The following is a 24,339-nucleotide window of genomic DNA, read 5'->3' as shown; positions in this document are numbered from 1 at the left end:
TTAAAACTGCCGCCTTGCCCTACCCCACTGCATAAATTCTCCATCTTCTTTACTCACTCCCAATAATTTAATTCCATGTAATACTTCCCTACACTATTCCTTCGTTAGCACACGCACGTGCTCCTGTACACCTGTTTTTATCGTTGTTTTCCTCCATTACACGCTTGCAGTCATTTAGTTCCATGTACTAGTTTCTCTCATCATGTCCTCACCGTCCTCTTGTTAACACATTCACTTGCTTATGTATAATTTTCGTTTTACACCTCTCTCTTACACACTCAGATCATTTAGTTCCGTATAAACGCTTCCCTGAGACCATAACCGTGTCCGGGCCGTCTTCCCGTTAGCTCAGCCACCTCCACTTCGCTTTTCACTTTTTTATCTCTCCCTCTCTCGGGCAAGTTCCTCCATAGCAGGTTTGGCAGGCTGTCTGTGTTTTGTTCACTTAGCCCGTGTCGTTCCTGAATGGTTATCCTTTCTTACTCTTGTCTTCATTGTATCTTCACGTTTCATAATCCTCCTGTTCATTATTTCTTCTTCTTATTTTATTATTATTATTATTTTATTTATTTATTTTTTTTTATTCGTTAGTTCCTTAACACGTATTCCTAACCGCATTTTTCTCTCATAAAAACTGGTCCTAATTTTTCCTCCGTATTGGTGATGTGAAATCCTTGTTATGGCTATTCGCGCGAACCATGAAAATAGCCTCGGAAACCTATGTTACTTTCACTATAGGATGCCAGGTAAGAGATAAGACTAACAATGTATAGGAATGTAGCAGTATAAGTAATGAGGCTCTAGGTCAGTCTGGCAGACCTTCCTTTGCCGCAGGGCCAGGACCGAAAAAAGGAATGCTTCCAGGACAGCTTTCCCTTCTTCCCTAACTTTCACTGGCGGTCTGCGTTCCCTTACGTAATAAGGAAAAAAAAAAGTATGTCAGATAGATGCTTTTACATAAGGCTTTAGAAACAAGAGGGAATGCAAGAAAAAATGATAAAGTATAGCATAAGAAGACAATATATATTCCCTGAATATAATGAAAACGAGAGACATTAATCGTATAAAAAAAAAAAAAAACATGCCAGGAAGATACTTTTACGTAAGGCATTGGGAACCGGTGGAATTCAAAGGGGGAAAAAAATGAAAGCTAAATGATAAACTGTATAGCATAAGAAGACATTGTGTACTTCTTGAATATAATGAAGGCGAGAGACAAATAGATCGTTAAAAGAAAGTGATGCTCGTGAGGAGGAAACTTTTACACGTGAAATGCAAGGAAAAAACGGAAGCTAACTGGTAAACTGTAACATACGAAGACAATGTAGACTCCTTGAATATAATGAAAGCGAGAGACAGATCAATCGAAATAATAATAATAATAATAATAATAATAATAATAATAATAATAATAATAATAATAATAATAATAATAATAATAATAATAATACATAAATAAATTAATGAAATAATACTCATCAGAAATGCAATATTGCGTAGAACATGATGAACACGTGGAATGCAAGGCGGAAAAAAAGTTACACAATAAACAACAGAATTAGAAAGAAAATATATACGAGATCCGTGAATATGATAAAACGAGAGGAGAAATAAATGGAAAGAGATAAGAAGGAAAAGAAAAAGTAATATTCACAAGAAAGACACTTATACAAGGCGTAAGGAACACATTAAAATAAAGAAATAAAAAAAAAAAAAACTTAACTAATTAATAAATATTTGACACTGTTGTAAAGGGAGATATGCGTTCCTTCCTTAGAGAGATGGAGAAGATAGAATATAAAAAAAAAAAAGAAGAAAAAGCAGGACGCATCAGAAAGACGCTTCAGCACAAAAAAATCATGCTACACGGGAAATGAAAAAAAAAAAAGAAAGAAAGAAAAGAAAAAAGTAGATACCGGTAACTATTATAAAGAAAAAAAATAATTTGAGTTCTTTCCGAAATACAAAAGAAGCAAAAACAGGGAATGAGGGAAAGATAAACAATAATAAAAAAAAAACGCGAGACTCATCAGGAAGACAATAATATAACATATCAAACTAGACAAAAAATGCTGCCAGGAAGTAAAAAAAAAAAAAAAGAATGAATGAATAGACACCTGGCTCTATCGTAGGGAATATGTGAGTTTGTTCAGCATAAGAAGCAAAAGAGAAGAGTTAAATAGCCAATAAATAAATAAAAAAAGGCTCATGAGGAAGACAATTACACAAGGAACGCAAGAGAGGGAGAAAAAAAAGAAAAAAGAAAAAGAAAACGTGAGTAAGGCGCGTATAACAGAAAACGAGAGATAGATACCAAATAAAAAAAAAAAGAATCATTACAAATATTTCATTCAACGCATCAGACTACACAAGGAAGGCGCGAGAGAAGAAGAAAAGAAAAAAAAGAAAAATAACGGCTATTACCATGTAGAAAATCTGAGTGCCTCGCGTAAAAGGAACAGAAAACGAGAGATGGCCCGTCAGGAGAATGTTTAGGAGCAGCAGAAGTGGCACGCGGTCAGGTCTCTTCTAGGCCACAGACAGGAAGGGTTAGGTGGGAATGTTTACCAAGGTGTTGTCCCCCAATTCTTGACGATCATTTCTTACTCTGTTTGGAGACCGGCACCTCAGTAGGATTTTTTTTTTTTTCCTTTTTTCCTTTTAATTTTGTTGTCTTTGCTCGGTCCCCCTCCCGCATAAAAAAAAAAAAAAAACAATAGAGATAATGAACCCGTAGGAACCAAATATTAGAAAGTTGCCGGAGGAGGAAGGGAGGAACCAGAATGTAGCTCAGTGGACAAAAGAGAGGGAGAAAAAAATGAAAGGGAGGGAAAGCAAAAACTGAAAGGGTTCCCATAGAGCGACCTTTACAGTACTCGGGATGTGTAAGCAGGACGCCGCTGCCACGTGTTACCTGCAAGTTTGCCTCTCCTTGTGTGTGTGTGTGTGTGTGTGTGTGTGTGTGTGTGTGTGTGAGAGAGAGAGAGAGAGAAGATGAGGTGATGCCTTCTTTGTATTAGAAAGTGAAGTGTGTGTGTGTGTGTGTGTGTGTGTGTGTGTGTGTGTGTGTGTGTGTGTGTGTGTGTGTAAGAGGCGTGATATCTGGCTAAATGAAATCTTATCCATCAGAGAGAGAGAGAGAGAGAGAGAGAGAGAGAGAGAGAGAGAGAGAGAGAGACGAAATGGACAGACAAAATAGGCAGACAGACAGACAGAGAGGCAGACAGACAGACAGACAGACAGACAAAACAAATAAACAGACACAGACGAAAGAGACAAACAGACTGGCAAACAAAACGAACAAACGAACAAACAAACACAAAACAGATACACAGACAAACCAAACACACATACATACATACAGACAGACAGACAAACAGACAGACCGATAGAGATGTCATTACCACCAACAAGTCAGCAAGAAAACAATCTCTTTTCTTTTTCTGCCTCGTACCGGTCTAATCATTTCCCCTCCTCCTTCGTCTTCCCTTCCCTCTCCTCTCCCTCCTCTTATTCTCAGCCTCTCTCTCTCTCTCCTCGGCCTCCTTCAGCCGTCCTTTCGGTTGTACCAGTTTGTCTGTATGTCTGTCTGTCTGTCTTCTTTGTTCTTGCACTTCTCAATTTAAAAGCTGGTTTGTTTAGTGTCTCCTTGTCTGTCAGTCTGTCTGTCTGTCGTATTTTGTCACCGTTTTGTGTTTGTGTATGTGTGTGTGTGTGTGTGTGTGTTTGTTTTTGTGTGTGTGTGTGTGTGTGTGTCTGTGCGTGCGTGCGTGTGTTGGCCTATATACGTATCACTCTTCCTTCCTCTTACCATCCCCTCTCACATTCAACATTTCTCTTTAGGTGAAAGCAAAGTGAATAAAGGAGTAGATGTACACTGATAGATAATCGTGTGAGGGAATGGAGAATGAATAAATGGGATAATCAAGTCACGTCAGAGGATCGGTAAGTATGGAGGTGATGAGAATAAATGATGAAATATTATAGATGCATATATAAAAGCTAAATGATTATATATTTTGAGAATCTGGTCTTCTTTATTTATCTATTTATTTATTTTTTTTTTTGTACTTCATTAAATTTGTCTTAAGTTGTTTTTTTTTTTTTCATTTATTTCCTCTTTTCTACATGTACATATCTTCCTTCTCTGAGCATTTCTTCAAAACTCTTATCATATTTTACGAACTTCTAAAGCAAATCAACACTAAAGACACACTAAAGTAATACGTATACCAGATTTTGACCTCGTTTTTTGTTACACCGAGCGACGAAAAATTTTAACTCGAACGTTTTTCTTTTTTTTTTTTTGTCAGTTTATCTTTTTTTTTATTGCGTTGCATAAAAAGCTGCGCAAAAAGAAAAAGGTTAAGACACAAGAAGCACACACACACACACACACACACAGAGAGAGAGAGAGAGAGAGAGAGAGAGAGAGAGAGAGAGAGAGAGAGAGAGAGAGAGAGAGAGAGAGAGAGAGAGAGAGGGAGGGAGGGAGACTGGAATTTGGCAGCACAGAGGAGAAAGAAAAAATAAATAGAAAATGTAGAGAAACCACAATTTTATTCATTTTAAACGTATGTGGTAAAAGAGCAACACGTTTTTTGTAGAGAGAGAGAGAGAGAGAGAGAGAGAGAGAGAGAGAGAGAGAGAGAGAGAGAGAGAGAGGAAGAATAGGAACGCGAGAGATGGTAAAAAAAAAGAAAGAAAATATGATAAGTCACGAAATGATGAGTCTTCAAAAAATGGGGCCGTTTTACCTGTCGAATCACAAATGTAAAAAAAAAGAAAAAAAAAAAAGGAATACAAAAAGAAACAGAAAAAAGGAAGAAAGCCGGTAAATTTCCTTTTTTTCCTAGAGAGAGAGAGAGAGAGAGAGAGAGAGAGAGAGAGAGAGAGAGAGAGAGAGAGAGAGAGACGGGGGAGGGAGGGGGAGTAGGAGCACGAAGCTTACACTGCCTGCATATGTAAATAAGCCCAAATACGCAATTATTATGGCAGTCTTTTCCTTGAGGTGGTAGCAGATGAACGAGTGCGTCAGCCTTGCATTAGACACACGTAAAAGGCGTTGCGTTTCATGTGACCTTCAGACAGATTATCAACCCCAATGATATCTAAAAAAAAAAAAAAAAAAAAGAAATTAATCACGTTCTCTTATCCTTTAACCTTCATGCAGTTTACGTGTCATTGAAGTAGTCAGCTATTAATCCCTTATAACTAGCTAGGTTCAATTCCCTCTAATAGTCTACACACAGTGACGCGAAGATTCTCACCTTCAAATGCCCTGCCTCACGTCTCTCCTCCCTGCATCGCCCTGAGTGTTCTGGTGAAGGTCGGTCGTTGGCATCGCTAGCCCGCATGCCAGGAGGAGGCGAGTCAAGAGAGTGGTGCTTTTGAACATAGGAGGGCAGGGAGCGCCTCTATGACTCTCCCCTCTCCACGCCTTTCTCAATTACCTCCCTTCACTTCTCTCTCTCTCTCTCTCTCTCTCTCTCTCTCTCTCTCTCTCTCTCTCTCTCTCTCTCTCTCTCTCCACGGTTCATGTCATTTTCCTCCTTCCTCCTATCCTTCCGTCCTCTCTTTTATTTACCTGCCTTCCCTTTCACCCCGTGTGTGTGTGTGTGTGTGTGTGTGTGTGTGTGTGTGTGTGTGTCTGTGTGTGTGTGTGTGTTTTCTTCATCTCCTTCAGGACTAGAGCGTTATTGTATTGCTTACATGAACAGTTGTAGGTTTTTTTTTTTTTTTTTTTTTTGTAAGAAGGTTGCGCGTTTGTCAGAATATTTAAGTGAACAAAACAACTACTTTTTATAGGAATACCGCCAAGTCGCGTGCTTGCCCTTGTCTTAAATCTACACGTTTGTATTTCAATGTCATGCCGAGATGCACAAAGCCCCGTTCCCGCTTTCAGTGAGGCAGACAGACGCACCACCACTGGCTGCACCACTTGAACGGGTTGCATTACAGTATCACAAAGGGCAGAGGGAGACGTATGTGAGTTAAGCCTTAAGTGTCCATGTTCCCAAAAGCTCCAGCGTCTTACCTTAACTACTTTTAAGAAGGTTTAGTGGAACTTACAGTTTTCAAGAGCGCTTTCGTGATTACAGTGATAGTTTAAATAAGAATTTTACGCCAATAGATAAAAACATTGTGGCAACTAGATTAATCATGTGGCATTTAATATAGTCCCAATGAAATTCCAAAGCGTTTATGAATACAGGACTGAAAGCAACGATCGAAACTTTAATTGTATCTTCGCTATAACTACGATAAAAACTGTTTACTGTAGAAGGCGCTGCAGGACCCGGAAAAGATCAGCGTAAAGACGACTAACAGGAGTGAACGTGATGCAGACCACCATAGGAAAAAAGAAAAATGAAAAAAGAAAGATGTAAACGGTTTCTTGGTGTGTCTAGAGAAGCAGACGGTCAGACAGTGCAGTGCTGAAGTGAGATACTGAATGCGTGTGTATTGTAATCTGCTTCAGTGCAAAGGTTCAAAGTCACTGTTAAGAGAAGATGAGAACATCAAAAACATAAGGGAAGCTTCAAGAAATCATTAGGCCTTCACGTGGCAGTCCCTTTATAAAAACATACCCACCTATTTCCACCTATCATTCCCATAAATATGTCTAATCTCTGTATAAAGCTCCCTAATGACTCAGCACTAACTGTTACTGAGTCCATTCCTTTCATCTACTACTTGAGAGAAAACGCGTATTTACTTTTTGTTATCAGTAGCTTTAATTATATCTTTACTTAGTCATGGTAGCTCATCCCTGTCTTTTCTGAATTATGTCTTTATGTGTGAATACTTTCATATTTTCCTCATTCCTCAAAATTCCACTTTTCTACGCCAGCTTTCGTAAAAATTCTGTTCTAACATTTTTTTCTTCATGATCCTGTTTTTTTTTTTTTCGCCACTGCTTTTTCAATATTCTGCTCTCTTAACGGATTTTTCTTTACAATTTTCCATTTCCATCTTATCTTCCTTCCGAATTCTCCTTTTCGAACGAATCTTCCTTCTGAACTCTGCTTTTTAAACGAATTTATCTTCCGAAATCAGTTTTTTTTTTCCTAACATATTTCCTTGTCATATTACAGCCACCTTTTGAAAATTATCGTACTTGTAATAATCACTGGCGGTCATGCACTCGTGTGGGGGCAGGAGTGACTTGACGGGTCAGGCGGTGCACGGAAGGGGCGGGGGGGGGGGAGTGAGGAAATATACAAGTCTAAAAGTGTTACGTATTGTTTTTTTTCCGAGAGAGAGAGAGAGAGAGAGAGAGAGAGAGAGTCTGTGTGTTTGTGTGTGTGTGTTTAGTGAACCAAGTTGCTTCATCCCTATACTTTCACATCTTTATATACTAAGGAAGAAGGGGGAGAGAGAGAGAGAGAGAGAGAGAGAGAGAGAGAGAGAGAGAGAGAGAGAGAGAGAGAGAGAGAGAGAGAGAGAGAGAGAGAAAGCCCGACCGAACTTATGACCTGTTTGAAGTCTGCTGATGTAAATGAATGAGGTCTTTCTATGCGTCTGTGGAAAGCGAGTGTTCATCTCGTGTGAATAATGCCAATCCAGTGCTGACCTGTCTTGTCTTGTCTTGTCTTGTCTTTTCTTGTTTTGTTTTGTTTTCGTTTGTTTTCCTTCAAGTTCGCGTAGCCAAAAAATCATGAATGCGTTCGTCTATATTAATTTCTCGATTTATTTTTCTTTTTTGCTTCATTGCCTCCAACGTAATATGCAAGTCTCTCTCTCTCTCTCTCTCTCTCTCTCTCTCTCTCTCTCTCTCTCTCTCTCTCTCTCTCTCTCTCTCTCTCTCTCTCTCTCTCTCTCTCTCTCTCCGTACATGACTTGTTCAACGCAATGGTATCAACTTTATTCTATTTTAGATTATATTAGTTGTTTTAATTAGGTTTAATGTGTTGTTTTCTTTTTATTTGTGTGTGTGTAACTAAGGAGTCGAAAAAAATCATCTTTATTTATTCTTGCAGTACGATTGTAATTTCACTTACCCTGTGGCATTATAACTTTACTTATCATTATAACTTCACTATTATAACTACTTACAATTATAGCTTTATTTACCATTACAACTTTACTATTATAACTTAACTCTCCATTATGATTATATTTACCATTATAACTTCATTTTGCCATTAATATCTTTACTATTATAACGCTACCTTCCATTATAATTCTACTATTACAACTATTACCTTTCATTACTTTATTTAGCATCACCATTTCATCTATTATTATAACTTCAGTATCGTAACTTTACCTAACATCGTAACTTTATTTATCTCTATTTTTTTTTCTTTTATGTAGGAAGGGGACCGGCCATGGGCAACAAAATTATATATATAAAAAAAAAAAAAAACAAGAGGGGAATTTAGCATTACTACCCTCCATCATAACTTCACTCACCCCTTCCTCACACTTGGGAAGGATGACTGCGTGTACTGCTAAGTGCGCTAACCATTTACCGCTACAAACATTCTCCGTTTAACATTCGACGAGCCGGAAAAATTTTGATGCGCATAAAAAAAAAAAAAAAGAATAACGTCAAATAAAAACTTTACCTGCATCTTTTCTTAGCTACAAAATTACTTAGAAGAATGTAATGTAAAGAAAAATAGGTGTCTGAGAAGTTGCAGTTGATGAAAGGAAGGGGGAAAAAAAAGAAAGATATATTTAAAAGCATCCCAAGATTTCCTGATCGGTATATGTAGTGTCATCGCTCACTCCCTCTGCGTTTCCCTTTCACTTTCTCGTCTGTATTCTTCCAACAAACAGTATGACATTTTCCGAGTTGTTTGTTATCTGTACAGTATTTATTTAGTCTTATTATTTAGGTTAATCCTGGTCTACCTCACTTTTTTTTCTTTTTTTAGTTTTTCTTTTTTTTTATTTTTCTTCTTCTCCTCGTGTTTATTTTTCCATGTCACTGCTTTTTCATATTTGGAGTTGTTGTTTTTTTTTATCTGTTATTTTTTCGTTTCTATTCGTTTGTGATATTTCTTTTCTTTACAATTTTTTTTTCTTTTCTTTCTTTTCTGTTTTTATGTGCTTCACCAGTGGGTTTTGCACCTGTTTTCACTTGATTTTCTCTTTATTATTATTATTATTGTTATTATTATTATTATTATTATTATTGTTATTATTATTATTATTATTATTATCATCATCATTATCTATTCAGTTGATTAATTCATTCATCAGTTTATTCATTTATTTATACACTTTTTGCTTCACCGTTCACTTTCATATCTCGATTTTTTTTTTATTTATTTTCACTTCACAATTATTATTTTTTCTTTCTTATTCTGAGTTGATCTTTATTCTCATCTCATCGGTACCTGCTTTCTTTCTGTCTTCCTTTCTTGTTATTATTATCATTATTATTATTATTATTATTATTATTATCTAATTTTGGTTCATTTTATTCCATTTTTTCATGTTGCCATAACGTTTTGCCTTTGTGCTTTTGAGATTCCACGTTAGTTTTTACTTCAGTTTCATTTTTCCGTGTCTTTTTTCCGTGTCTTTTTTCCCAATTTATTTCGGATTAAAATGTATTTGTGCTTGACCATGACAGGCGGTGATAACTGGTGACTTCATCCTCTCCGTGACGTACGCCATGATAAGCAGGAGGTGCTGCCCAGATGCCATCATCGCCATGGGAGAGGTAAGCACGTCGCGCGGCTGCTGCTCCCCTGCCCGCCGTGAAGGAGGATGATGCGGCGTGTTGAAGCAATCACTCGGTTGTCTATTTGTTTAGGTTTCCCTTTCCACGCCGTTTTCTGTCATTGTGTTATGTGAGAACACACACACACACACACACACACACACACACACACACACAGAAAGAGAGATAGACCGATAGATATTTATTGACCACAACAATACTATTTACATTATTAATGGGATGATTATGAATTAGTCCCATACAATTCCGAGAAACTAGAATATATGGAAACATTCTGCATACGGATAAAGTAAAAATAGCATTTATAAACAAAGTCAAAGTAAACGACAATAGTTTGTAAACCACGGAACTATTGCGTGATTATAAAACACTGAAACGACTCCAAAACACGCAATATCAGCACACACACACACACACACACACACACACACACACACACACACACACACACACACACACACACACCAGAGATCAGCACAAATACCTAATTTCACTCAGACATTTCATTCAGTCGTTTCACCGCAGCGCAAAACATTTCGGGACAAAAGCCACGCCCTCGGTCTGCTCACGTCTTACCAGCACAATGACCCTTCAGTAAACTGTTCCTTGGCGTTAGTAGTAATCCCGTGAGTGACGTAGCCGAAGGAATATAAGCCAAACACGAGCTGACCTCTCCTCTAAAGATGGATAGATTGTTGACTGACCAAAAGATCCTGATGTGCAATGCAAATGCTGTAAAAAAAAAAAAGATGTACAATAAAAAGCTCATTTGTTATTGAGGTCCACTGGAAAAAAAAACACAGAACAAAAGAATATAAGCCAAGCACGAACTGACCTCTCCTTGAAAGATAGACACACTTTTTATTGACCTAAAGTTCCTGACGTACAATGCAAATACTGTTGAAACCCCAAAGAATACAAAGATGTACAGTAAAAACCCTATTTGTAATCGTAGTGCACTGGAAAACACACACACACACACACACACACACACACACACATATAGTTGGGCAAATTCTCTTGATTATCTTGCCACCAGTGCGGCCGTTAAGGTGTGATGGCCTGCCTCATGGTACACTGCTGTCACTCTGCTCACTAACTATACAGAGATGGAATTCACAGATCACTAAGCAGGTTAATATGTCGTTGCAGATCCCCAAGAATTTGATACACGGCGAGTTTTTGCAGATGGGCTCCAAGGAAAATGAGAACGAAAGGTTTGCTCATTACCTCAAGAAGACCTTCCTCAAGACAGCCTCTCTCATTGCCTACACCTGCAAGACCGTAAGTTATTAGTGCCTTCTTCTTCTTTATGTAAATGTAGGTATTATTATTTTTTTTTTTTTCATTTTTTTATTATTTTCCGGGGCGACTATAAATGAGTCTAGTTACAAGTCAGTGGAGGTATTAGACGAATACTTGAGGCTTGTGTGGATGAGGGGAAAAAAACAATCTTCGGGTTATCTTTTTTTATATATGTATTCACAGACGTTTGGGGGTCTTATCTCGACTGTATTTATGAAACCGTAATGGAAGTTATTGGGATCTTCAAGGGTGTTCTCGTGATTTCAGTGGTAGTTTCACAAGGATTCTGGATCGGCAGTGGGGAAAAATATCCATGAGAGCCTGACTGATCGTTTTGGCCCTTGAAAATACTCGTTATGGGAGAGGAAAGTGTTTCTTTCATAACACGAACCCTGGTTTTTAATATGGCTGGTGTTGACAGGCGGCCATCCTTTCTGGAGCAGATGACAGCCTGCAGGAGGTAGCCTTTCAGTACGGCCGCAACGTGGGCATCGCCTTCCAGCTAGTGGATGACTTGCTGGACTTCGTGTCTTCCTCCAGCACGATGGGGAAGCCCGCGGCGGCTGACCTCAAGCTGGGCCTGGCCACCGCGCCCGTGCTCTTCGCGGTGGGGCAGGTAAGACACACACACACACACACACACACACACAGAGAGAGAGAGAGAGAGAGAGAGAGAGAGAGAGAGAGAGAGAGAGAGAGAGAGAGAATGTATAGATATACTGATAGAAAGAAAGACAGACACTACACTATTCCCCTAGGTCATTTTACTGAGTATAAGAGGAAGCCACAGCTGCAGGAAAGATAAAGACAAAGATGGTCACATAGGTAGTGCCTTTCAGGATGTTTTTATCGCTTTTATTGTTTTTGTGTCGCTGCTCTGTACAATCCAAATGTTGCGACGCACTTAATCCATCAGTCAGTCAGTGAATCAGTCAGTCAGTGAATCAGTCAGTCAGTCAATCAGTCAGTCAGTGAATCAGTCAGTCAGTGAATCAGTCAGTCAGTCAATCAGTCAGTCAGTGAATCAGTCAGTCAGTGAATCAGTCAGTCAGTCAATCAGTCAGTCAATCAGTCAGTGAGTGAATGAGTCAGTCAGTCAATCAGTCAGTCAATCAGTCAGTCAGTCAATCAGTCAGTAATTTTATTTCGGATCATAGCACAGCCTAACATTGTTGCCCTGTGTTGCAGTTCCCGGAGCTGAACCCAATGATAATGCGGAGGTTCCAGGAGCCCGGTGACGTTCAGAAAGCCTTTGAACTGGTGCACAAGAGTGACGGGTTGGAGCAGACGCAGTTCTTGGCTCGCCAGCACTGCCAGGAAGCCATTAAGGTCATCAGCACCTTGAAGCCCTCAGAGGAACAGAAAGCTCTCATCACCATAACAGACAAAGTACTCAACCGCATCAAATAGTGTATGGGGTGATCCAAATTGTGTTCGTGGTTTTTCATGTAATAGGTGTTAGAATAGTAATGCCGCTCTCTCATGACAAGTTTTTATGTTAATTTAGTGACTGTACAGCCGTCTGGCGAAAGACTTGTGGACGACACAATGCAACACCGCTCTCAGTTGATAAGCTTTAGAATCAAGTAGACGAGTGGACTGTCATGTGAAGGGAGACTTACGATTTACAGTGCAACATCGCTGATTGGCCTTGCAACTTGTTTAGTGACTCCTCTGCCACATGCTGGAAGACTTCGTTAATTACTTAGAATAACGCTGCCCTCTGACGACAAGCAACGGCAGTGTTAGACAGCTCTATCAACTTTTCGGACAGTTTAGCGAATGCACTGCTGCTGAAGGAAGACATGAACTATCGGGTATGCGCAGTCCCCTCCACGATTACGTTCTTCACTTGCATGGCCTGTGTGTGATCTGCTGAGAACCGCCTGATTCGACTCGCATCCGAAACGAACCCCACCTTTCCCTCCATCATCCTCCAGCTTACTCGTACTGACTGTTTCGGATACGAATCGAATCAGGCGGAGAGGTTTATAGCAGGACGTGATTCACACATTGGCAACGCTCAGTAATGAAAGTGGAAGTGGAGGGGATTGCACTTATAACTCTGCTCTCAATCACCAGTCGTTCGAACTATTTTGGCCGAAGCAACTCCCGCACACGAGGAGACCTAAAGACGCTCAGGACACCACAGAGACTCGAGTGTTTCCTTGACTCGACTTGACACGACCATGACAGCTGCTCCTGGGAACCCTTTTGACGTTTCTAGTACCTTTTTTTGCAAGACTCCCATGCGAGTTTGAAATCCCGGGAACTGCACTGAAGAATTTTAGTGTCACATCCCAATTGTTAAACGCTAAGGCCATGTGGAAGTTACTGGAGTCTTTAGAGAAGTTTCCGTGATGCTAGTGATAAAATTCTACATTATCACGGGGGGGAAAGCACCGATGAGGGTAATAGTTTTTTGTGGTCTTTAATATTCCTCGTGCAAGAACAAAGTCTCAAAATGCTAACCTCTCTTTGAACGGATACATTCTCAAAGATACATATATATATAGCATTAAATTACCTCAAGATCATCTAGATATCTCCTCAAGGTATGGCCATTGTCTTTATACACTTGCCTTGGGTGGGATTAATGACTTGTGTGTTTTAACCTTTATATATGTACTTGTTTTTTGTAGGGTGAATTCACTCGCAATTCCCTGTTTACTGTAATTCATGTTTACTGTTGTGTGTGTGGGGGAGGGAGGAAGGGGAGGGAGGTGCATGAATCGCCTCGTACAGTATACAGCTTTATTGTCATGTAACTCAGAGATATACTACTATGTATTGTAAGATGAAGTGAGTGCACTATGATGTAGTAGCATAACTATGATAATTGCTTAGTATTATAGAGGAATATAATGCATATCTGCTGTGTGTGTGTGTGTGTGTGTGTGAGTGTGTGTGTATGTGTGTGTGTGTGTGAGTGTGTGTGTATGTGTGTGTGTGTGAGTGTGTTGTCTTCATTTTATACAGATCCTTAATCGTCATGTTCATTCTTATGCAGAGTTTTGTTTCTCATTATATAAGCCATCAGCTGCCATGATGTTGAGCAATATATTGAATAGCTTTTTTATATCATATTGTAGATATATATAGATTTTTTTTATATTGTAAGATGTAGTTCAATAAATCATTATACACATAATAAACTTTTTTATTTTATGAACAGATAGCTGCAGTGAGTTTGTGTAATTGTTCAGTTATATACTTACAAAGAAAAGTGGATTTTGTGTATTTACTGGTAAACTAATGAACAATTCTATAAAGGAGAGCAGTTTTGTGCAATATTCAACTTAATGCAGGCAAAGAAAAGTTCATTTTATGTGATAATTCGTCAGGTGTTCATTTGGTTCTTTGTAGACGAGTCAAGTTTATGTGGTCAGTTTCTATTCCATCATTTCGTATACACAAAATGAACACACATTTATTGATATATCAATGTAATATGAATCGAAACAATCAGACGCGTGAAGATACTGTTTGCCTACATTCAGCCTGTTCCTTAAAAAGGTGATCGTTCTAATTCCTCAGACTACTGTCGTATTGCTTCAATTTACTGCCTCTCTAAAGTTTTTTTTTTTTTTTTTTTGTCTATCCTCAGCAAGAAGATTCTTAAACATCTATCACTTCACAACCTTCTATCTGATCGCCAATATGGTTTTCGTCAAAGCCGCTCTACTGGTGATCTGGCTTTTCTTACAAAGTCTTGGTCATTCTTCTTTTAGGGATTTTGGTGAAATTTTTGCTGTTGCCTTAGATATAGCAAAAGCTTTTGACGGTCTGACACAAAGCTTTGATTTCCAAACTATCCTCCTACGGCTTCAATCCTTCTCTATGTAACCTCATCTAAAGTTTCCTTTCTGACCATTCTGTTGCTGCTGTGGTAGACAGTCACTGCTCTTCTCTTAAGTCTATTAACAATGGTGTTCCTCAGGGTTCTGTCCTGTCACCCACTCTTTTCCTATTATTCATCAATGATTTTCTAAACCAGCGTTTCCCAAACTGCGTGTCATTAGACCGAAAGGAGTCATGAGCCTTTTTCTGATAGTCATGGATGTCATGGATCCTTCTCATTAAAATATATGATTAAATCAGTCATTGTTAATAAACATTAATAAATATTGATAAACTTTAATAAACATTTTTATTGCTTTCTTTGCTGTGATTAATCTTTTAAATGTATCTGCACCATTGGAAATTAGTGCGTTTTTAGAAGGTTCGTAAAGGTGGGGGGGGGTCATAGGTTTGGTACTACTGAAAGAAGTCACGTACTGGAAAAGTTTGGGAAACACTGGACTAGAGGAAGTGAACTTTGTATGATGATTGATGAACTAGTGCAATTGCATGTATGTGGAAGGGAGAAGATCGAGAGTAAGACAGATTTGAATGAAGGGACGGACTTGATAGAATCAGGCAGCTGGGCCTGAATGATAGTGCTCAGTCATTAAAGGAAGCTTTAAAATTCATGGAAGAGGAGGGTAGATATAAATAGGTAAGTTCAATGCAGGGATCACCACGTGTTGACTAATGGTTTCTTACAGCTTCCCTTATTTACTCATTTTCATATGTAACATACAAGAGCGACCGATATTATATACTAAGGATTTCGGCGAAGAGGAAGAGTATGCAAAGGATAGCGGGCAAAGGGGGTGTCAGGACAGTAAGCGAGCAACACAAAGCAGTGTCAACAAAGCAGGGAATGACGGAGGGACGGCAAATCGCCAGGCCTTCCTTGCTCCCCTGGCACCCTGCACCTCTGTATTGCAACACGCAAGGGCACGTAATGTAGGGACCTTGACTGCAAGCCGGAGTTACAAGGACAGGACAATATATATCTTTGACAAGGTAAGTTGTTCTCGAATCTCCTTATGTTTATTTTGTGTGAGTCTCGTACCATTAGGACATCGCATTGTGTTTGGCTGCAATCGTGTTTGACAGTTGTCTTTTCATTATGTAAAGTACTTATATATAATGAAGTAACAGTAAATTTATGTCTCTTTGTTTGTATTACACTTTGACAGTTTGAAGGATGAGTCGGGCTGAAAATGAAGCGTACTGGGGATCAACGGACACGGCGCCGTCAGCGCTGGACAACTTCTTCGACGAAGACGTAAGTTTGCTGTACACCTTTATGTACCTAAGTTTTCAGTTTGATTATTATGCTCTCAGCTTCTGTAACTTGAGGTGAGGGCATGGGCAGCAGTCAGGTAACATGCAGCTCTTCTTTCTTCTGTGTTCTGCTTTTTTTTTTTTTCCTGTCCTCTTAAGTCATCTGAGTTCTTATCTCGGGTTTTGTAAGGAGAGGGTTTGCCAGTGACAGGACTTAACATTGAGGGAGAACACAAAACACAATAGAAATGCATGCAGATTTCTTGACTTCTGACAGTGACTGGCCATTATGCTTATTATCTAATGTTCTCCAGTGTGAAGTGACATGGACAGGCATCACTGCAGAGTTCACAAGGTCTCCACAGTCTAGGCATTCCAAGACCACCCCTGATGGCAACAGCAGCAGCACCTCCAGCATTGTTGACAACATCACAGTGCACTCTGTGTCTGACTGGAATTATGGTGAGAATGTTTTGTTAACCTGCTCAAGGATGTTTTGGATTGGTGCTGCTGTTACACTGCAGCACCACACCTGTTGCATCATGGCAGACTAGCTGTATTTTTTTCTGGTCATTATCATTGTATACTTATGTGTTATGTGTGAAGAAAGTGGTGGAGACATAAGCTTTCTGATCTCATAAGGGGAAATAAGATGCTTAAAGAAATGATGATGACTTCATTGTTATATTTGTCATCATCATTATTATTATTATTTTTAAAGAATGAACTAGAAGGTTGTATGTGGTAGTTAGTTTAGATTAAGGAAAAGATAAGCTGTAGTAGTAATGACATACATGTCAATGAAATATATTATGTTATTTATTAGAAAATATTGTTTAATCCACCAAAATCAGATAGATTATTTTATTTATATAAAATTTATCATTATTTTATCAATATATATATTGATAAATAGTACTAGTTAACACAAGTTTGAATCTTGCAAATAATTAATGGAAAGTGTGTATTAACAAATACAATTGGCCAGCAGTTGAAGTGAAGGGAGGGCGAAGTAACACCAGCAGCAGCAGCAGCCAGTCTGTGTCAGGAGTGGGCAAGGTTATTGGTGAGAAGCTGGACTCCTGGAAACCTCCCTCTGTCTCCATCAAGTGGAACTCCTCACAAGGTTGTTATTTGAGAACTTTTCCCTGCCAGATCAGGACCAGGAAGATTCTAATCAGCTCATTGTAACTGTGCATAATGAAATGTGTATTATGCATCCTGTGAATTTGCATGTGAAGATGTTGCCCTTGGATGAAACGTCTTGAGAGTGTAGTGTCGGCCATCATAGATATTTGCTGTATTTAATTTCATTGTGTCAGAATGTAGTTTATTGAGGTTTGTGAAATACATAAAGATTTTGTGTAAGATAGACATTGTAAGTCATACAGTGAAAATTATAATAAAGCTTTTATTAGAATGTTTTTTGCACTTTCATAAATTTTTAGTCTTGCATATTTTATATTTTGTAATGTTTTATTTTAGGACAAGGCAGTGGTCCCTGTGTACAATGTGCTGCAAAAGACACTGAAATAGTACAGCTAAAGAAGAGATTAGAGGTAAGTGAATATGGGAAAACTTCTTTCTCATAAATATTCTCAGATGCCACATAAAACACTGAAGCTGACCAGAACAGGCATTTATTCATCTACTTTATTCTAAACAAAACAGTATTGTTATATGTTGTTTCTTCAGTGACGCTGCAACTCAGACTGCTGTTTTCCCTGATACACCAAGGTACACCAGTTAGTGTGCAGGAAGGTGTAGGATAAAGCAGTTCTTTACTTTCTCTAGTGCTTCAATATAGCCATCTTCATTCTCTCTAGGGAAGACTGTCAAAACATTAGAGATAATAAGGCACCACTTCCTCATCCTGTGTCTTCATGCACCATTAGCTCCACCCATCTGTTTATAATCATAAAAACCAAAAAGATTAACCCAGAGAAAAGCATGACAATGTGAACAGCTTACTTTACACATTGTTCCCTTATCTACAGAATTCGTATTCCCGTTACAACTTGACACTGCCACCAGACGACACTGTCAACAGAATCCTCCTTGGCCAGCCGTACTCGCTGGAAAGTTACCGCAGCCTTGAGGACAAGCTTGCCCTGCTGGACACTGCTCTCGGCACAATGGATGGGAGTGCAGTAATGGCAACCATCTTACATCTCAAAAAAACTGTCAAGAAAACCATCTTTATTACGGTCAGTGTGACATTAAATGTTGTCATCTTCTCTCCTGGTCATGCTTGGATATGAACAAATGAAACAAGGATGCAGTACTTTAAAGATGGAGAATACCTAAAATAAAGAAATGATATACTGTAATTATAGTAGTGAAGCATAACCAAGCATTGTCCTTACAGCATGTTTATATAATCTTTCAAACACATTTTAAGTATCATCCCATTTCATATTCATTTGTCATATGTACTGCTTTTTCCTTCAGTAATATTGTTTATGATATCTCACAAACCTGCTGAAGTAAGTGTGCTTGGCTCCCACAGGAGATGCAAGCAAGGCCGCAAGCATGTAATCTGTTCACCAACTACTTGAGGAAGCGACACAAGTATTCGGAGGCAATTGAATTTCTAGGGTAATGTATGCTGTGGGATTCTCATACTTAAAATATGTATGTGTGTCTACTCATGTCATTACCTGCTTTGAATTTATATTGCTGTGCTGAAATAAGAGAGTGTAAGAATCACAACCTACTTGTTAGGTTTTGATTACTTATAACTTAGAATCTGTCATCATCATTCATAAACTTATCGACCTTCCTCTTGAATTTTTAACGTCTGTGCAATTTCATCCCTATTTTTGAATCAATTTTTACTTCACTTTGCATAATGAAGGGAAAATGTTATAGAGATTGTGGTTGTTTTCACATTGGGATTAATGGATGAGTTAGTTTATTTGTCTATTCTTCTTTCAGGTCACTTGGGAAACCAGAAGAGGCTGCAGTAAGTTCTTCTCTTGTTGATTTCTGAGACAATGTTCTCTAATTTACATTCAAGATTTTCAGACATGTTAAGTCTTTCCTAACTTGTTTTATGGCATACATTCCAGAATTTTAAGACTTATGTATAGAATTGAATGCGTCTTTACTTCCATTGCAGATCCTCTCATATGAGTTGGCCCTCACTGGCAAGACTCCTGAGGCAAAGATGAAAAATATGGAGAAATCTTTGGAGACTCACTTTGCAGTCCCTTCAGTTTCATTTGAAGCTAAAATGGTGAAGAATCATATGAAACTATTAGGTGTGTGGAGTGCTAATGTTTTATTGTGATTTCTTCATAAATGGTTTATGTACACATTGGTAACACTATATCATATCGAGCAGATTTTATGACAGCAACACTTGCAGACACTCTTGTTAAGTATTTACATTATGAATGATATTGATAGAGGAGAATTTAACACATACCTATGTTCATGTTCTCTTGTACACTCTTGCTAAGTATTGATTTTGTGAATTGAATTGATCACATGACTGATAAAGTGAATCTTAGCACCGAGATGCTAAGATTCTTATAGTTGCTCTTATTGATTATATATTTATTAGTGCTCTGAATTTCTTTTTTACCTTGTGTTGTCATTAAGTAAGCATCTTCACAGGCTGGAACGTCAGAGGAATAGAAATGAGTACCATGATAAAACATTTGTGCATCCCCTAACTATTTACTATCATCACACAGGGAGACAGCTGGCCATAGATGAAGCAGACAGTAAGGACCAAACTAATCCTATGCTGCTGAAATACCCGAGGGCTGCCAATGTTGTGGACAAGTCTCTTCTGACAACACTCTTCTACTGCTGCATGTACCACTGGGAGGCTGGGGAAACCCACATAGGGAGTCCGCTGGCCCTGAGGAAGGCACATGACCTTTCGGATCGAGAGCTGCTTTGGACGGCACTGAAGGGACGAGCGAGAGTGAATCACTGGCCGCTGCCTTCTGAGCTTGACTCCTGGCTAGGCAGCAAAGTAAGAAGTGCTTTAGTTTGATGTAGTGTGTTTCATGGTGAACTGCTATCACTGGGCCTGTGGTTCTTGTGCCTGTGTCTGTTGAAATTGATACTTGATGGAGTGGAGTGGGTTAGATCAACAGTTCAGCAGTTTATTTAGATGGGTACAGTAGGGATAACAGATAGGGGGAGGGTTATGAAATAAGGGAAAAACATCAGAAAAGAAAAGTAAAAGTAAAAAGTGATGGGGTGGTTTGTTTAGCTTTAGTGTTAGATAATGAAGTGATTTAATCCCAAAGGAACCTCATCATGTAGAAAATTGCAACACTTATACAAAAACTTATAGAGATAGTGGAAAAAAATAATTTGATTGTTAGATTGTTAGATTATTTCTTTTGTAATGTCATGTGTGTTGCCTTTGCAGGGTCTGCTTGGTGCATTGGGATCACTCAGCTCAGCCTTTGGTAGCTCAGGCAAGATACTCCCCAAAGGAATCAAAGCCACTCTTCCCATGGAGGTGGTGGTCCACACACTCCACAGTAGCAGGGCGCCTTCCAATGTGAGTCTTATGATTCTCTCTTACTAGTCTTCTTCATCAGCTGGTCATCTGTATGTCTTTCACTCCACTATGAAGCTTGATAAGTTTTGCTCATCTCTTCATCTGCTGGTCATCTGTATTTCTCTCACTCCACTATGAAGTTTGATAAGTTTTGCTCTTCCCTTCATCTGCTGGTCATCTGTATTTCTCTCACTCCACTATTAAGCTTGATAAGTTTTGCTCTTCCCTTCATCTGCTGGTTATCTATATTTCCCTCACTCCACTTTGAAGCTCACCAATTTCTGCTCATCTCTTCATCATCCATGTCTCCCTTACTCTACTTGAAGCTTAATAATTTCTGTTCATCTCTCCATCTGTTGGTCATCTGTATTTCATTCACTCCACTTTGAAGCTTGATGAATTCTCCCTGTCTCTTTATTTGCTGGTCATCACTATATCCCTCACTCCACAATGAAGCTTGATAAATTCTCCTTGTCTTATTGTCAGCTGGTCATCTGTGTCTCATTCACTCCATTTTGAAGCTTGATGCATTCTAAACCAGCAAGAAAGGAAGGCTGTTGTTTATGAGGACGTACAGAGTGTATGGTTACAGAAAAAATGTGTGGTGTGTAGAGGAGTAACTGAGGAATCCAAGAAGTTTATGTTTAGGGAAAATTAACTGGACATTTTTGTGTTGGGTATTGTACTTCCAAGGTATATTAGGACATTAAGGGCATTAAAAAGCTGGTATGTGAATATAAAGAAAGAGAAGGTTGCTGATTGGTGTGTGATTAAGAACAAATAAACAAAACAATACTGATGCCATGTTTATTGCAGTTTACTACTTCATTTTCCCTTTTAATCGTTTATTGGCATCCATCTTGCTAATCTCTCAGTATTTATAAATGTCAGATTGAACTAATTTTTTGCAGTCTTTAATTTCTCATACTGTTTCTTACTGTTAGATTGAACTTATCCCTTGGTAGGCTTTTCACAGACCCACATCCTTGATACAAACATGATACACCTTCCCTCTACCTTTAACTTCAGGTGTTGGCTGTGTACATTGGCTTAGTGGACAACCTGGAATCTCGCCTCAAGCTGGCGCACAACTACAAGTGTCACCAAGCAGTCATTGATGTAAGTAGGAGCAGTAGGGACTGAACAGGCACAGGGACAGTGTTGGCCAGTCGTGAGATAATGTGCCACACTCACTTCTTCTGTTTAGCCTCTCCCTCAATCCCAAGTCCTCTGTTTTGTTGAGAATTTATAAACATAAGACATAAGATACAGTGTGAGGACAGTCCTGATTTAGAAATCCTTATTATTCTGTTGCAGTGACACATAATCAGGTGCTCTCTCTCTCTCTCTCTCTCTCTCTCTCTCTCTCTCTCTCTCTCTCTCTCTCTCTCTCTCTCTCTCTCTCTCTCTCTCTCTCTCTCTCTCTCTCTCTCTCTCTCTCTCTCTCTCTCTCTCTCTCTCTCTCTCTCTCTCTCTCTCTCTCTCTCTCTCTCTCTCTCTCTCTCTCTGATGGTCTCTTTGCCCTGTTCAAGGTGCACGTGGCTCAGAAGGACAGGAGTGCTCTGGAGCAGTACATGAAGGAGATCCCTTCTGGCTCCCCTGAATACCTGAAGGCTGAGAGTGCACTGAAGGTGAGCACAATCACAATATTGAGAGGTGTTGTTGGGGTGTCTGAAGGAAATGTGAAGAAAATGTGTATTATTGGTACAGTTATTGAAATGGTTTTGGGTTTAATGCACTGAAGGTAAACTTTGGAATTGTCGGGATGTCTGAAAGAACCTTGAAGAATATGTGTTTTATAGGTATTGGTATAGATATGGTTATAGGCCCCAATACAATGAGGGTAAGTCTAGATGAAGTATTGGGATGTTTGAAGGAGCTTTGAAGAAAATATATGTTATAGGTGTGCTAGATATCAGTATAATTTTAGGTCAGAGTGAACTGAAGCAAAAATTAGAAGAGATGTTGAGATGTGTGAAAGAAAGAAATGATTTATTACAGTATTGCTGCATGGATTAAAATCTAGAAAAAAGTATCAGAAACATAAATTTTGTGTGTTGAATGGAAGATTGGAAATGAGCATGTTTTGTATAAGAGATGGATTTTCAAGTTTGCAGTGGTTCATATACATAACACAAAAGATATTCATGATTTACCTATTACTTGGTTACAAACTGCTCTGAATTTAACTACTTAAATGCCCAGTAATTTACTTAATTCATTTTGACCACTTGAAGCTACTTTTCCTTTAGTGTATAATCATGTCCTCAAATCTTGCTACGTAATTCAGTGCTGTTAAGATTGACTGAGGTCCACTTGGTCTGTCATGATCACCATGGCTTGATTGGGGAGGTGTCTTGTATACTGAGTGTTCTTGAGGCCTAAGTCTTTAGATCAATTCCTCAGTATTTCAAGGCCAGTCATTACATCAGAATAAGGGAAGGTGCAAGAAGCCATCAGGCCTATACATGGCAGTCCCTGTATGAATCATACCTACCTGTTTCCACCTGTCCACCATAGATTTGTCTGATCTTCCTGTAAAGCTCCCTAATGACTCAACACTAATAACCTCACTACTGAGTACACATTCACAGACATACATTCTCCTTACAGATGGTGAAGTGGAAGAACTAGGAGGCTCAAACCAGTCATCCTGGCAGGCATTGTGGTGCTGCAGGTGCTGTGGTGGGCAGCACCCCACCTACACAAGGAGGCAATCAATCATTAAGCATTTAGTGAAATATATAGGAATTATTATACACACTTATGAAGTTTTTCATATATTTGATATCATACCTTCACTCAGTTTACACAGTTCTCTAATTATTTTGTTATCCAGTTTGTGCTGTGTTGGTTTATATAGTGTCCAGGAAAGTTGGGCAGTCACTATTTTTGTCTGCATGAAGGCTTGAAAATGATATATAAAAAGAGAAAGCCCACTCATGACATAAAAGGTTCTATATTTGTATCAACACATAATCACTTCACTGATGCTGCTTTCTTTGTGCAATGTGAGAGTGTATTGGGACAGAGGCAGGAGTCAGATATACATGGTGGTTAACATTGAGGGGCTGTATTCTCTGTTGCAATGCCTTGGCTTCATTACTTTTAGCAGGCTCCAGTGGAAGATGTCAGGGTTCTCAAGGGTGTTTTTATGATTCTTGTGATAGTTTAACAAAGACTGCAACAGTGATAAAAAAAAAGAAAAAAAACACTTGTGAGAACCAAGGTAGTCATTCCTGTGGCTTTTCAAAATGGTCTTAAATGACAAAAAAAAATATATAAGGAAAAGAATAACATTATTGGGAGATAAAGGTGGTTAAAGAAATGAGTATTATACTTAAGTGGGTGCATTGCAATGTGGCTCAGGTGTACCACTAAAAATATCTGTCTGTGTTCTTGTTATATAGTGTTTAAAAAAAGAAATAGAATATATGAACTTGCTTTGTTACAGTGTTGCAGTCATTGCCCTCGCTGCTACTCTGAGTGTCTAGAGAGAAGGCAGTAATGTTTTGTAAGTTTTTTTGACAATCTCCCACTTCCTTGACGGCCGCTACATCTTCAATATTTACATTTTTCTCCTATCTTCAGCTTATTCACCGAACTATCCTAACAAGAAAACAAAAGGGGAAACTGTAATAAGCCAGTTGACCTGTTTAAAACTTGCATACTTGTATCCATATATCATCTT

At 38.8% G+C, this 24,339-nt stretch overlaps 2 protein-coding genes across 4 annotated transcripts in view; both read left to right on the top strand.

Annotated features, from left to right (window-relative positions):
• The window catches only part of LOC135089294 (all trans-polyprenyl-diphosphate synthase PDSS1-like), a 23,803-nt gene extending 9,643 nt beyond the window's left edge, over positions 1-14,160 (top strand). For both annotated transcript variants that reach the window (XM_063984796.1, XM_063984797.1), the window contains exons 5-8: positions 9,590-9,679; positions 10,853-10,984; positions 11,427-11,621; positions 12,194-14,160. In XM_063984796.1, the coding sequence (XP_063840866.1) occupies positions 9,590-9,679; positions 10,853-10,984; positions 11,427-11,621; positions 12,194-12,415 (639 nt within the window). In that variant the 3' untranslated portion in view covers positions 12,416-14,160. The remainder of the gene's footprint in view (positions 1-9,589; positions 9,680-10,852; positions 10,985-11,426; positions 11,622-12,193) is intronic.
• Positions 14,161-15,642: 1,482 nt separating this feature from the next.
• LOC135089292 (spermatogenesis-defective protein 39 homolog) lies at positions 15,643-24,099 on the top strand. Of its 2 annotated transcripts, none has more exons than XM_063984792.1 (14): positions 15,643-15,856; positions 16,033-16,121; positions 16,435-16,582; positions 17,109-17,246; positions 17,606-17,679; positions 18,118-18,327; positions 18,630-18,718; positions 19,058-19,085; positions 19,242-19,383; positions 19,822-20,108; positions 20,514-20,648; positions 21,678-21,767; positions 22,181-22,279; positions 23,262-24,099. In XM_063984792.1, exons 2-14 carry the CDS (start codon positions 16,041-16,043, stop codon positions 23,280-23,282), a joined length of 1,542 nt encoding a protein of 513 aa, XP_063840862.1. In that variant the 5' UTR covers positions 15,643-15,856; positions 16,033-16,040; the 3' UTR covers positions 23,283-24,099. The 2 variants fall into 2 exon arrangements, with proteins under 2 accessions (XP_063840862.1, XP_063840863.1); XM_063984793.1 differs by having other exon boundaries at positions 15,646-15,856; positions 17,112-17,246.
• The last annotated feature ends 240 nt before the right edge of the window (positions 24,100-24,339 follow it).

The sequence above is a fragment of the Scylla paramamosain genome, chromosome 32 (genome assembly GCF_035594125.1).
Source record: "Scylla paramamosain isolate STU-SP2022 chromosome 32, ASM3559412v1, whole genome shotgun sequence".
NCBI lineage: Eukaryota > Metazoa > Arthropoda > Malacostraca > Decapoda > Portunidae > Scylla > Scylla paramamosain.
This window is presented reverse-complemented; position numbering and strand designations above follow the sequence as displayed.

What these genes read in the sequence shown, in the direction of transcription:
- LOC135089292 (XM_063984792.1), top strand. Translation starts at nt 16,041, where the DNA reads ATGAGTCGGGCTGAAAATGAAGCGTACTGGGGATCAACGGACACGGCG. An exon ending in GTAGCAGGGCGCCTTCCAAT is followed by an intron (nt 20,649 to 21,677) that starts GTGAGTCTTATG and finishes CTTTAACTTCAG; the next exon opens with GTGTTGGCTGTGTACATTGG. An exon ending in GTCACCAAGCAGTCATTGAT is followed by an intron (nt 21,768 to 22,180) that starts GTAAGTAGGAGC and finishes GCCCTGTTCAAG; the next exon opens with GTGCACGTGGCTCAGAAGGA.